At 35.4% G+C, this 12,422-nt stretch overlaps 1 protein-coding gene across 5 annotated transcripts; it reads right to left on the bottom strand.

Annotated features, from left to right (window-relative positions):
- Window positions 1–4,654: 4,654 nt before the first annotated feature.
- Window positions 4,655–11,971, bottom strand: LOC133699630 (leucine-rich repeat receptor protein kinase HPCA1-like). 5 transcript variants are annotated; one of them, XM_062122963.1, is made up of 19 exons: window positions 11,825–11,971; window positions 11,395–11,515; window positions 11,225–11,296; window positions 10,887–10,961; window positions 10,734–10,805; window positions 10,487–10,648; window positions 10,325–10,399; window positions 10,076–10,147; window positions 9,926–9,997; window positions 8,547–8,615; window positions 8,373–8,447; window positions 7,574–7,645; window positions 7,319–7,459; window positions 6,688–7,118; window positions 6,428–6,586; window positions 6,199–6,332; window positions 5,804–6,023; window positions 5,425–5,660; window positions 4,655–5,296 (listed from the first exon to the last, which is right to left on the bottom strand). In XM_062122963.1, exons 1-19 carry the CDS (start codon window positions 11,895–11,897, stop codon window positions 4,856–4,858), a joined length of 2,772 nt encoding a protein of 923 aa, XP_061978947.1. In that variant the 5' UTR covers window positions 11,898–11,971; the 3' UTR covers window positions 4,655–4,855. The 5 variants fall into 5 exon arrangements, with proteins under 5 accessions (XP_061978947.1, XP_061978949.1, XP_061978948.1 ...); XM_062122965.1 differs by lacking the exon at window positions 10,487–10,648; XM_062122964.1 differs by lacking the exons at window positions 8,373–8,447; window positions 8,547–8,615.
- Window positions 11,972–12,422: the final 451 nt, after the last annotated feature.

Raw genomic sequence — 12,422 nt, 5'->3', positions numbered from 1 at the left:
ATGATTCAATTGCTAAACTTTAAAACTATTTATGGATTAAGAGGACAGAGTTAAATCCAAGAAGAGATACAATCACACTGAACAACTAGTAGGACAGAAAAGCTCATAATTTTTTATGTAAATGTTGGATTGGACTCGAATTTACGTACCGAGAAGGATTTGCGGGCCTAGTTATATAAGTAGTCGTTCAAATTAGGCTCAAAATATATTCTTTGATTCGGTTTTGTTATTTTTTCATATTTCCAGTTTAATTTAGATTTTATATTGTTTTTTTTTTATCCTATTTGATTTAAGATTCTAATTTTGGTCAGTCAAGAGATAAGAGACAAAGAAAACTCCACAAAATATTCGAATTCACTCGTGGAAAGAATGCTTGCATCAGTCCCGTGCTGATTTGCTTGGCCAATCAGCACTGTAACCTGATTTGTTAGAGGAATATATCCAAGATCGACGGAGAACGTGTTGCAAATTAATATGTTTATGGACTAGACAGATAAGCTCGGGCTGGAAAAAGAAGTTCTAAAGAATCATAAATGTATCAAACATGAATGAGGTTTATTTTAAATTAGAGCAAAATATTAGAGCTTTTGTCTATTTCTCTACAATTTAAAGTCTGCAACCTTAGGGTTTGAAAATCTTAATCTTTATCTGTGCAATATGATTTGTCAACCTCAACCCTAGTGCAACAATAATATTGGGAAAAAAGTATTGAAAATGCCAATTTGATTATTACTTGACTTGCTGCTGCCATTGTTATTAACAAGCAGTCCGTTGCTACGGAGACAAAAACTTGTCTATCTGACAACAGTAGAAAATGATTCATGAAGATATCAGAATTTCTTCCAAACGAATCATTCCTTGTAATTGCAAACACATGGGTCCCCTCCTCTCCATGAATGCTTACAACAAATCATTCTCTTAGACTTGACAGCGCCTGACCTAATCTTGATCCGTGGGGAAGACGGCACTGCAGTTTCTCAGATGATGCCAACAATTAGGACAGCACACAAGAAAGGTAAACCCAAGAAACCAGAGATTTAACTGTACTCCTCATTAGCAGTATCATAAAAGGCAAAAAGGTCGTGAAGAAAATGAAAATAGTTGAAACAGTCAACAGCATTCTTAACCACAACAGCAGTTCATTTTGTCCTCTAATGTTATGAGAGAGAATCGTTGTAATTCTTCTACTATCTTTAATATTATTAATAATAATTGAAATTAAAGGGTTCAAGCTCTCATCCCTTTCCATTACATATTATAGTTTTCAGCTCCGGTTGGGTACCGAATCAATTGTTCTTATTAAAATAGTATCACTTCATTCTTAAAAAAACATTTCTCAGTATATATTGATTGAACCGAGTTTAACTGGATCAACCAAATCGATCAAGTCAACTGGGTTTTTCTGATTCAACTTAAAACTCAACCCATATCAAGCTCTATATATATCATAGGTTTTCTAGATTACTCTTCCGACCAGAGTTAATAGCTATAATATATATCATTCTAAAATGTTTGTTTATTCCGACTAAGGTTTTCTTGTTCAGCCTCTCACAGTTCATTGTGGATTCAATACAGTTTACTGTAACTGCATCAGGAATGGGGCAGAACAATAAAAGATTTCCATTAAAGCTAACAAAGATCCGCGAACTGTAATGAGTGATTTTTGGCCCAAGTGCAGGCAATTCAGAATATTTCGGATACTGGACGTGATAAGAATGAGTTGTGAGAGTGATAGAAGAACCCACCAAGTGGTTTCTTGCATATAGTAAACGTTGATTCTAATAATAAGCATCCACTCTGATTGCATCTGCATACACATACAGAATACAGAGAGTATTTCGACATTTCCTAGAAGTAACAGGGGTCATGATTGTCTGCTAAAGTCATTTTTGAAGCAATCAATACAAGGAGTTATCGATTGTCAACGAGATGTGTAAATGATTTTACCAAGTCTAAAAATTAGACAAGTAGAAATAAATGCATTTGACAGTTGGAGTTTGGCTCATTTAATGATTTTGATTTTTCGAGTTCGGCACAGTTGGAGTGTGCTACAAAGTGAAAACAACACAAGAGAAATGCAACTCGTACTCTCAAGTAAGAAGTATCACTGAAACATTTGCCAAGCCAAGCTCATACCAAGGATTCTCATGAGCTCACTCATATATAGTGGCTCTACCTTTGAAACTGGGAAGTCCCCACTGTAATCGAAGGCATCCTTGCTATAAATGTATGGACGTTTAGTACTTCCCTTGCTTGTATCGTCATAGTTGTTTGCTAGTCATTTAAATTGACAGAAATAAATTTTTGTCAGTCAAGAGATCAGAGCCAAAGAAAATTCAACAAAATATTTGAACTCACTCGTGGAAAGAATGCTTGCATCAGTCCCGCGCTGATTTGCTTGACCAATCAGAATTTTTACCTGATTTGTTAGTCAGAGGAATATATATATCCTAGAATGATGGGGGTAACTGGTTGCAAATATGTTTATAGACCAAATAGATAAGGTTAGATATAAATACATATCACCTCAAAATTCGGATAAAAAAAATATATATGTGATTTTGTTTGCGTTCGTAGATTTTCTAGTAGTAAAATTATCTATTAGTTAAATGATTCAAGAACCTTGTCATAACCTAATTTTTTACTCTTTTATTTAATTTTTTTATGTTATTTATTTATTTATTGATTTTTACAATATTTCCTAAAAAAATAAAAAAAATTGTTGATGAAAAACAAATAAAAAGTTCAATAAATGAAGAATGAATTAAAATGTGAGTTAAGGCAACATGATTGGAAGTTTAGAGATTAATTAAACTCTTGACTACTTTAATTAATAAATCAAGGGTTTAATTGAAGAATTGATAAGTTTTGAGACTTAATTGAGTTGGGAATTAATTTAATTAATCAAATCAAGGGTTTAATTAGAGAATTGATAAGTTTTGAGGCTTAATGGAGCTTAGGATTAATTTAATTAATGAAATCAAGGGCTTAATTGAAAAACTATCAAAGTTTGGGATTAATTGCGGTCAAAATTGCAACAGATTGAAGTCCAAGGACTAGCTTATAAAAGGCACTGAAATGCAAGTATCCAATTACATTTTAACCAGGGCCTTGATTGCAAAATTACAAGAATTCCAAGGACCAAATTTAAAGCAGCCTTTGGAATTGGAAAACGAAGTCGTTTTGGCAAGCAACTGTTCGTCGTCTTCTTCCTCGGTAACGGCTCCGGTATTGAAGGCCGAGACATTTCTCCATTGAATGCAGCACCCCACGGCCATTACTGCCGGTCGTTACCAGCGCCGATCGATCTCTGACTCTATAAAAAGCCGGGTAAAGGCAACCTGGCGAGAGGGGGGAAGACTGAGAGAGAGGAGGCAGAACAGAAACGAAAGGGGAGGAGAAACAGAACCAGGGGAAAGTTTTGGTCCATTCAACCAGCAGCCCCTCGTGCTTTTACCACCACCGTCTTCATCCTAAACGGAGAAGACTGGACAGAGCAACAGAAGAGGGAGAACAGAGGGGGAAGGAAGAGGACCGAACGGACAGAACAGGTGAGAGCTAGAGAGAGACGGACATGGACAGAGGAAGCCAGTAAAGGGAAGGAATTAAAGACAGAGGAACACAAAAAAAAACAGCAAAAAGTAAAGGAAAACGAGAATCAGAGACATAGTAAAGCAGAGGAGAGGAGAACAGCCGACCACCACGCTTCAGTTATCATCTCCGTTCCTGCGTCGAGGTAAGCCCCGCTTCTTTTGCATTTTAATTCACTGCTATAGTAGCAGCGAATTATAATTCACTTGCAACTGTATAATTTATTGGGCAGGCAACGCACGCCTGCCATCCAGCCGGGTCAGTGGTCTAGACCAGTGACCCGGCCGAGTCAGCTGGATCAAGCCCAGTTAACATGAGCTGAGCTAAAGCCAGACCCAAAAAATATAAAAGTATATAAAAATAAATAAATAAAAATAAAAATTATGCATGCATTAATTAGAAATAAAAAAATAAAATGTGTTTTGATTGATTTTATTCACTAATATGAGAATAAATAAAATAATTTTATTTTTTATTTTTTTAGTTACAAATACTTAACCATGTCAAAGTTGAGATTGTTCGTAGTGGAATATTTACCAATATCAAAGTTAAAATTATTCATATTAGAATTTTTACCAACGCCAAACTTTGAATTATTTCATAGTGGAATATTTATCAACGCCAGAGTTGGAAGTATCTGTAATTAAATATTCACTAACGCCGGAGTCAGAAATATTATCGGTGAACCGTCATAACACAAATCAACAAAAATTTTAGCAATTTAAGATAAGACTAGCAATGCAGCTTTCCTCATATAAGGTGCGCTAGGAGTGCTAATACCTTTTCTAATCACAACCAGTCTAGTACCATAGAATCTCTATCGACTAGTTAGGGTTTCTAGTGACCATAATATTAAGTGACGATTCCTTAAATAATATTTTTTTTTCCATAAAAAAATAAGATGTCAGATATCTACTTTTTTTCCATCAAGATAATAAATTTTTAAAGTCACCGCGATAACAAAAATGTAGACATAAAGAAAAATATTGAATACCTTTCGTTTATATATATACATATATATATATCAACTTTTCTGTTGCTTTATTAAGAATTCAGAAAGTAATTAAAAAAAATATTAACCAACCAACTGAACATAATTAATATAAGAGCACACAGGATTTCTTTCACCCAAAATACAAAGGTTTTGCTCTTAAAAATCTGATGCTCCACACGCGGCAAACATCGCAAGAAAATATTGAAACACCCAGAACTGAAGCAACTTCTCAGCTTTCCCAGCTAAACAATGCTCATCATGGTTCTAGACTCAAGATAATGAAAGCTCTTCTTCCTTCAAGGATGGTGGAAACTCGTCCTGGCTTGCTTCCTCAAAACTAGCTGAAGTGGATTCTGCTTCAGCATTGGGGTTTAAACCAGCAAGATGCAAGATATTCTCAATCTCTTTCACCACTTCACCCATTGTTGGCCTGTCACTTCCTTTCTCTTGTACACATTTCATTGCCAGATCCACTATCTTGTCTAGACCTTTCGGCTTCGTGTCTAAACCAATGCTTGGGTCAAGAAGTTCATGAAGGCTATATAGATCTTTTTTTCTATCCAATGAGCTACTTACCTCCGCTACAAGGTATTTCCCTCGCTCTAAAGGCTTTCTTCCACTTACTAGTTCCAGCAACACAACTCCAAAGCCATAGACATCACTCTTCTCAGTCAAGAGCAGGGTCTTCTGATATTCTGGATCTATATAACCCTAAGCAGAAAATATAGTAATCTTGTCAATTGTAACCCTTGATATTGGCTTTAATCATAGACCAGTAGGCGGCCTGCATATAATGAAACTAGATAGTCTTAAATTCTTGAAGTTTTGGAGGCACTGACCATTGTCCCTTTAACTTGAGTGGTAGCAAGAATAAGCTCACTATTGTCCATAGGCTTGGAAAGACCAAAATCACCAACTTTAGCATTTAAGCATTCATCCAGTAATATGTTGGCTGATTTTACGTCCCTGTGGATAATACGAGGGTTGACAAGCTCGTGCAAGTAGGCAAGACCTCTTGCTGCACCAAGAGCCACTTTAAGTCTCCTCCTCCAATCCAGCCAGATCCCGCTCAAACCTGCTTACATGAGAAGAGGGTATATAATTGTGTAGACTTACTACAACTATAGAATGCGTGTGCTTATTTTCGGAAGAAAGGCACCAAAGGGTTGTCATGGAAAACTCAATGCTTGTAAGATTCAAAGGTTCCATGTGCAATACCTGATAGGCTGTCCCTGAGACTACCATTGCGAACAAACTCATAAATTAGCATCTGTTCACCCCTCTCAAAGCAAAACCCAACAAGGTTTACAACATTTTTATGATGAACTCTCGATAAAACTTCTATCTCTGCGTTGAATTCAAGCCCACCTTGCACCGATCCTTGTCGACATCGTTTGATGGCAATCAGTTGTCCAGTAGGAAGCATCCCTCTATAAACCTGTACACAAAAATGTTGCAAGATTACTTTCAAATGCTCATTCTTCAGGTTTGGTATTCCATGCCAGCTCAGAAGTTAGAGAGTTTGAAGGCAAATTGCAACCAGCAACACCCACAATTATTGTTTATGCAAATGAAACCACCATGGCAGGACATGAAAAGAGGGAGAGACTTGCCATTCCGTAACCCCCTGATCCAATATGATTGGCTTCCGAGAAATTATTGGTGCTCTTCGTAATCTCATCAAAAGAGAAGCATCTGGCTCCCTTCAACTGAGGAACTCTGTCACTGTTCTTTAAATCCAAGTATGCTGCAATTTGGCAAAAGAAAGAAAAAGAAATAAACCCGCAATTTTCGATGATGAACGGAAAAATATCAGGTCTAAAAATTAGAACGTTAAAGTACCAAAATGATTCTTCATTTCACTTGCTCTTTCTCTTCTTTTTTTCTGACGATAAGCATATACCCCTGCAAGAAGCAATAGTAGCAGGAAAGAGGCTCCTCCAGCCGCAGCCCCAATGATACTTCCAGTGCTTGAAAACTTGTTTGGTACCGTGGGTTCTCCTGCATGAAAAAGAGGGAGGGAGGGAGAGGGATGGGTCATCAGAAGAAAGAAAGATCAATGTAAGCAAATATTTCTCACTTGTGCATGAAATTGAAATTACCAGAAAAGTATGGATATGCAGCACCCTGAAAATATGAAGGTCCAAAGATATCTGGATTTTCAATAGTCTGAAGGTTTAGCACAAATCCAATTTCAGAAATCGTAGTCGTGCTAAAATGATTTTGGCCCGAAGGAAACACAGATACTTTCAATTCAAGATACCCCAACGAATCATTTGTTGAACAATTTACATAAACTGAATCCACAGAAAGGTTAAAGTTCTTAAAGGAATGCATCAGAGACTCTTCTACCAGACGTAGATAACAAGTTGCGTTTCTTGACTCTAAAAATGGAGGTCTGAAGAATAGTACTCCTGTGTACGGATACGTGAATTTGCTGTTGGGACTGGAAATCTGATCTGAAATGCAGTGATGAACTGTGCAGCGATGTTTTGTTGCTTCTGTAAGCTCACAAACTGGGTTACCCACAAGTCTGCAAAATTTAACACATAAAACACTCTTACGCAGGCATGTAGCATAGCACATCTCCTCAGGATTTAACTTTTCACACTACTAACATGACAAGGTTTCAGTCAGATCTTAAGACTTTTGAATGACCTGTGTAATTTTACAATATCTGAGAGGGACTGTTGTAATTCATCCCACAATAAGAAGAAGAAGAATGCCTCTTACATTACATCCACGTTATTCCTTCGTTCTGGTGTTTCTGAATAGAATGAAATGAGATTGTTTCGCATATCAATGACTTTCAGTTGGCTGCTAGAGCTTCTTGCAATATCCAATGTGCCACTGAGCTGGTTGTTCCTTAGAATCCTGTAACCATTTGTGAATTTAGATAGCCATCAGTTTCCATGAGATGAAAGAATCTATCAATATCCATGAAGTTGACTGCTATGGTACTAAAGAAACAAGGGGAAGGATGCTCACAAAGTCTGTAAATTAGGAAGATCGAAGAGGGTAGGAGGAATCTGACCTTCAAGTCCAGTGTTTTCCATCATTCTGTTATTCACAGGAAGGGAAGAAGACTTCACCATGTTGACAGCGTGAAAAATCATGAATTGTAAACTTTTATACTCAGGGATGCATAGTCAATAAGAGGTTCCATTGACAAAAATGTCTATGTCAAAAAACCAATGATTGCTTCATATTATTGAAGTTGGATTCAGGGTAATTGAATTTAGAGTTTGTAAGAGTTTTAATATTAGTTAAAGAATGAATCCTAGTTAAAGGATGAAGAAGGATTTATAATAAATTAGTTTATTAGAATTATTGTTTAATTAGAATGTTAAATTCCTTATAAGATTAGGATTTCATTTGAGTTGTTTAATTCTTTAATTATTTAGAACATGAGGTTTATAAATAGACTTGTAATCATAAACATAATATGAGATATAAAAAAGAGTAAAAAAGGTGATTTTTTTGAAAAAACTCTTAATAAAATATGATTTCTCTCATTCTTTTTTCTTATTTTTTAACTTTGTTCTTGTGTTTGTTCTTATAAATTAGCTACCACACCCTATCCTTCTTTTCCAATATAACACTTACTAAACATGGAGACAATTATAATCTAGCATGTAAAGTCATGATGCCTGAGCAAAATTTTAAGGGCTAATTGCAAAGTGGGATGGTGGAAAGGGTTTGTGATTCTTGAAAGGAAACAGGCTTCATTGAGTTGGTCGAGTGTGTGTGATGACAGAGAGAAAAGGAGGGAGGGAGGGAGACATACAGTGTTGTCAAAGCCCGTAAGTTTGAGAATGACAACGGAATATCTGAAGCGTTAAAACTATTATTGCTCAGGTCCCTGCAGAAACGATTTTTGGTCAAAGTAGGCATTTGGAGAAAAATTGAATTGTATTTCATACTGAGATACCTAACAACGTTAATAGACTGGAAATCTTACAAGTAGCTGAGATAAGCCATGCCAGTGAGATTAGGAACAGGCCCAGTAAATTTATTGTTGGACAAAATCCTGAAATTTATCAGCAAAAACACTCTTAACAGAGTGAGAATTCGCACAAAAGACTTAACAAACTAGCCAAACCATTGTGATATCTTTACTGGCAATCAGGGGCGGAGTTAGAATTATTTATTAGGGGAGGCCATAATTAATATAATAAAATATAATATTTATTTTATTTTATTATACATGAGTTATAAAAAAACATATATAATTTAGTTTTATTCAAATAATTACTATAAACATATAATGATCTTTGTATAAGGTAAAAGGTTCGAAGAAATACCAAATTAAGTCAAAGCAACGAAGTTAATTTCATTTTTATAATATATTCATCAATTTAATGTTGTTAGTCTTTATATCTATCAAATATAAACATACAAAGTATATAAGAAACATTAGCTAAAACGAAGTATTATTTTTGTTCAATAAACTTTGAAATAAAGCAAAAAATAATAAAGAACTATTCTCACTAATCAACGCGGGTTCTTTGTAAACTGAGGCGCTTTGGAGTTGCTCAATCATAACTTTAACATTACACATTGGAGTTGGTTCATTAGGCTGCGAGTTATCAATTTTTTTTTTGAAAAAAAAATCAAATTCTTCTTATTTTGTTCATGGTTCAACCTAAAATCAAAACATATATCGTGAGAAAAAATTGATAATTTTGGTGATTCTGCTAAAAACAAAACATAAAAAAATCAAAGTATAATAAAAACAAACTAATAAAATATATCTAATTAATTAAAAAAACACTATAACAAGAATTCAAAAACAATTGGTAAAATTAGCAGATCTAAGAAAAAAATGAAGCAAAAATGATAGAATTATATAAAAAAACCTCATCAAATTATTAACAAACATCTCAAAATAAAATAAAAATAGATTTAAAATTTAAATTACTTTGTTTTGTTTGATGAAAAATAAATTAATTGATGGCTCTGCTTCAATCTTTTCGTTGAAAATTTTTATTTATGATTTTTATTTATATTTTTGTTTTTTATCGGCTGCAGAATTTATTGCGCAAAGTAATGATTATATATTTACAGGATTTATATTAGGGCTATGTAAATTAATTTTTTAAAAAATCAAATTGAAAAAACACACTTAATTACAGTAAAAAAAACTCACCTTTGTAAAATAAAAAACCTCATCCACACTTAATTACCTAATAATATATATATATATTATTACTGTAATTATGTAATTAAGTGTGATTTATATATATATTACAGGGGCGGAACATTTAGGGGGGGCCCGGGCCCCTGCTTGCCCCCCCTTCCTTCCGCCCCTGCTGGCAATGTCGTTTTCTGTATACTTACAACGTCTTCACAGTGGTAAGATTGTTGAGGTTTGGAGGGACAGGTCCAGTTAATGAATTCCCTTCAAAACGTCTGCAACAAAGATAAGGCATTCAATACAAACTAGATCAGTGTAGATTAATCACTTCAGTTTGCCATGTAGATGCTTACACAGCCTCCAAAGTCTGCACAAGTCCAAGGGTAGAAGGAATGCTTCCCGTGAGATTATTGTCATGCAAAAGCCTGCACAGAAGTAATGTATATGATGTATATAGAATTGTAAACCTTTTAAAGAAGCACATTAAATTAAAAAGAATATTGTTTTCTTTTAAATTAAATTAAAATCCCACTTCCTATTTTCTCCCCTATTCCATTGGTGAAGTAGTTTGACTTCAACATCCAAAGCAAATACAAACTTACACATGAATGAGAGTCATGTTTGATCTGAAAAGCTCTTTCGGGATTGTGCCTGAGAGCTGATTCCCTCCTAGATGACTGAATAATTTTCAGACCAGCATAAACAGATGTCAATAACGCCGAAGCAAGAGAGCACACTAATCAGCACAAAGAGATTTGACATACAAGTGGTTTGCATTAACTAGCATATCAAGACCAGATGTAGTTCCACTGGAGACAGGGATGGCTCCATCGAGCATATTATTAGATAGATCCAGCAGAAAGAGTTTCGAAAGGTTTCCAATTGAATGTGGAATTGGTCCAGTGAATCTATTAGAATTTAGGTCTCTGCGGGAAATAGCAGTTTCAGAGTGGAAATATGTAGGCTCGCACAGGAAAGGTTTAGTCCACAAGAAAAAAGTAAAACACTTACAGAGACTCCAGCAGCTGAAGAGACCCTATCAACTCAGGGATAGGACCAGAGAAACTACAACCAACCAACTTTCTAGAATGGAAGAAAAGAAAATTCTGTCAGTTAATTAGAGGACTGGTCTCAGTTAATACTAACATTATATTATTCCCTTACAAGTTTTTTAGCTTCTTCAAATTCACAATTGATGGTGGAAGGGTACCTTTCAACCCCGTGTTGTACGATAGATCCCTATAACAAGACACTGATAATCAGCAAGGAATCCTTAGAATGGAAAACAATCACTATGTTCACATATCAAGAAAAAGGATGAAAGGAGCTCTGGGAATGAGGCCTTTTCTCAATATGTGCCTCATGCCTTGAGATCCGGATGCTAGAGCAGCCCAGCCTAGACATCTGGAAAGCCAAAGAGTATCGTAGCACTACATCTTTGAGGCTATGACTACTTGTAAGTTGGGATCATTTATTACGTGAAGTGAAAACTCAAGACTTACAGAAACTCCAATTCTGATAAGGAGGAGATGTCTCCAGACAGCTCACCCATCAATCCCACAGCTGCCAACGTTCTGCGGTTGAAAATAGTCAGCTAATCTCGAAACTTGGAGAAGGAAGAATGTGTGAGGCTTAATTAACATTAGAAGCTGAACAACTGCCAATAACTTACATCGAAGTCACACGTGAATTGTTACATGAAATGCCTTCCCATTTGCCTCCACAGGGATCTGCACCTACCCAATTACGTGGTGTGTTTTTCCAGGCATCCATGAGAATACTCATTACTGTAACTGCATCAGGAATGGGACAGAACAATAAAAAATTTCCATGTTTCAATCACCATCAGAGTTGTCTAGTTACATGGAGTATGGAGGATCCATTAAAGCTAGCAAAGATCTCTACTAAATCTAATCTAGCCTCGAACTTTAATGAGTGATTTTTGGCCCAAGTGCAGGCAATTCAGAATATTCATTCTGCAGTTCATCTATAAAGTTAAGAAGACCCTTAAGCACTTGATTCTGATTAGCATAAAAAGCTACATCCTACATGAGACATGGCTCAAAAACTCTTTGCAGTAAATATTAATTTATTGAACTTACAATCATCACCATAGGTCTCTGTATAAATCTGAAAGGAAGCAACCAGCAAAAACGTGAGAACTTTGGGACACATTTCTCAACCAAATTGCAAAGCTCTTTGTTAGCAGAAATGATATCTAGAAGTGCAGCTCTTAATATGATAAAACATGGAAGGAAGATCTTTACATATCCCCATCGTTTACTTATCTCAAAATTTATATCGTGAAAGGACATGAATGGGACACTTTTGTTAGTATGAATCACATACTACATACAAAGACAATTGACCTCCCATCTCTAGTCATTTTCAAGTTTACAGTCAATATGAAACTCTAAGACTCCTAAAAATACAAGTAGAGAAACAATTTACGAGATACTGTACGTGATAAGAATGAGTTGTGAGAGTGATAGAAAGAACCCACCAAGTGGTTTCTTGCATATAGTAAATGTTGATTCTAATAATAAGCATCCACTCTTGCATCTACATACACTTACAGAATACAGAGAGCATTTCCACATTTCCTACAGTACATACAGCAAGTGGTCATGATTGTCTGCTAAAGTCATTTTTTAAGCAATCAATACAAGGAGTTATCAATTGTTAATGAGATGTGTGGAT

Source organism: Populus nigra, chromosome 7 (assembly GCF_951802175.1).
Source record: "Populus nigra chromosome 7, ddPopNigr1.1, whole genome shotgun sequence".
Taxonomy (NCBI): domain Eukaryota; kingdom Viridiplantae; phylum Streptophyta; class Magnoliopsida; order Malpighiales; family Salicaceae; genus Populus; species Populus nigra.
The sequence above is the reverse complement of the archived record's forward strand: the minus strand, read 5'-3'. Positions and strand labels throughout refer to the sequence as shown.

Coding starts and splice junctions, on each gene's coding strand:
- LOC133699630 (XM_062122963.1), bottom strand. CDS start 11,897: ATGTGTCCCAAAGTTCTCACGTTTTTGCTGGTTGCTTCCTTTCAGATT. Junction 6,024..6,198: donor GATCAGGGGGTTACGGAATG/GCAAGTCTCTCC, acceptor TTTTGTGTACAG/GTTTATAGAGGGATGCTTCC. Junction 5,297..5,424: donor CTCAAGTTAAAGGGACAATG/GTCAGTGCCTCC, acceptor TTTTCTGCTTAG/GGTTATATAGATCCAGAATA.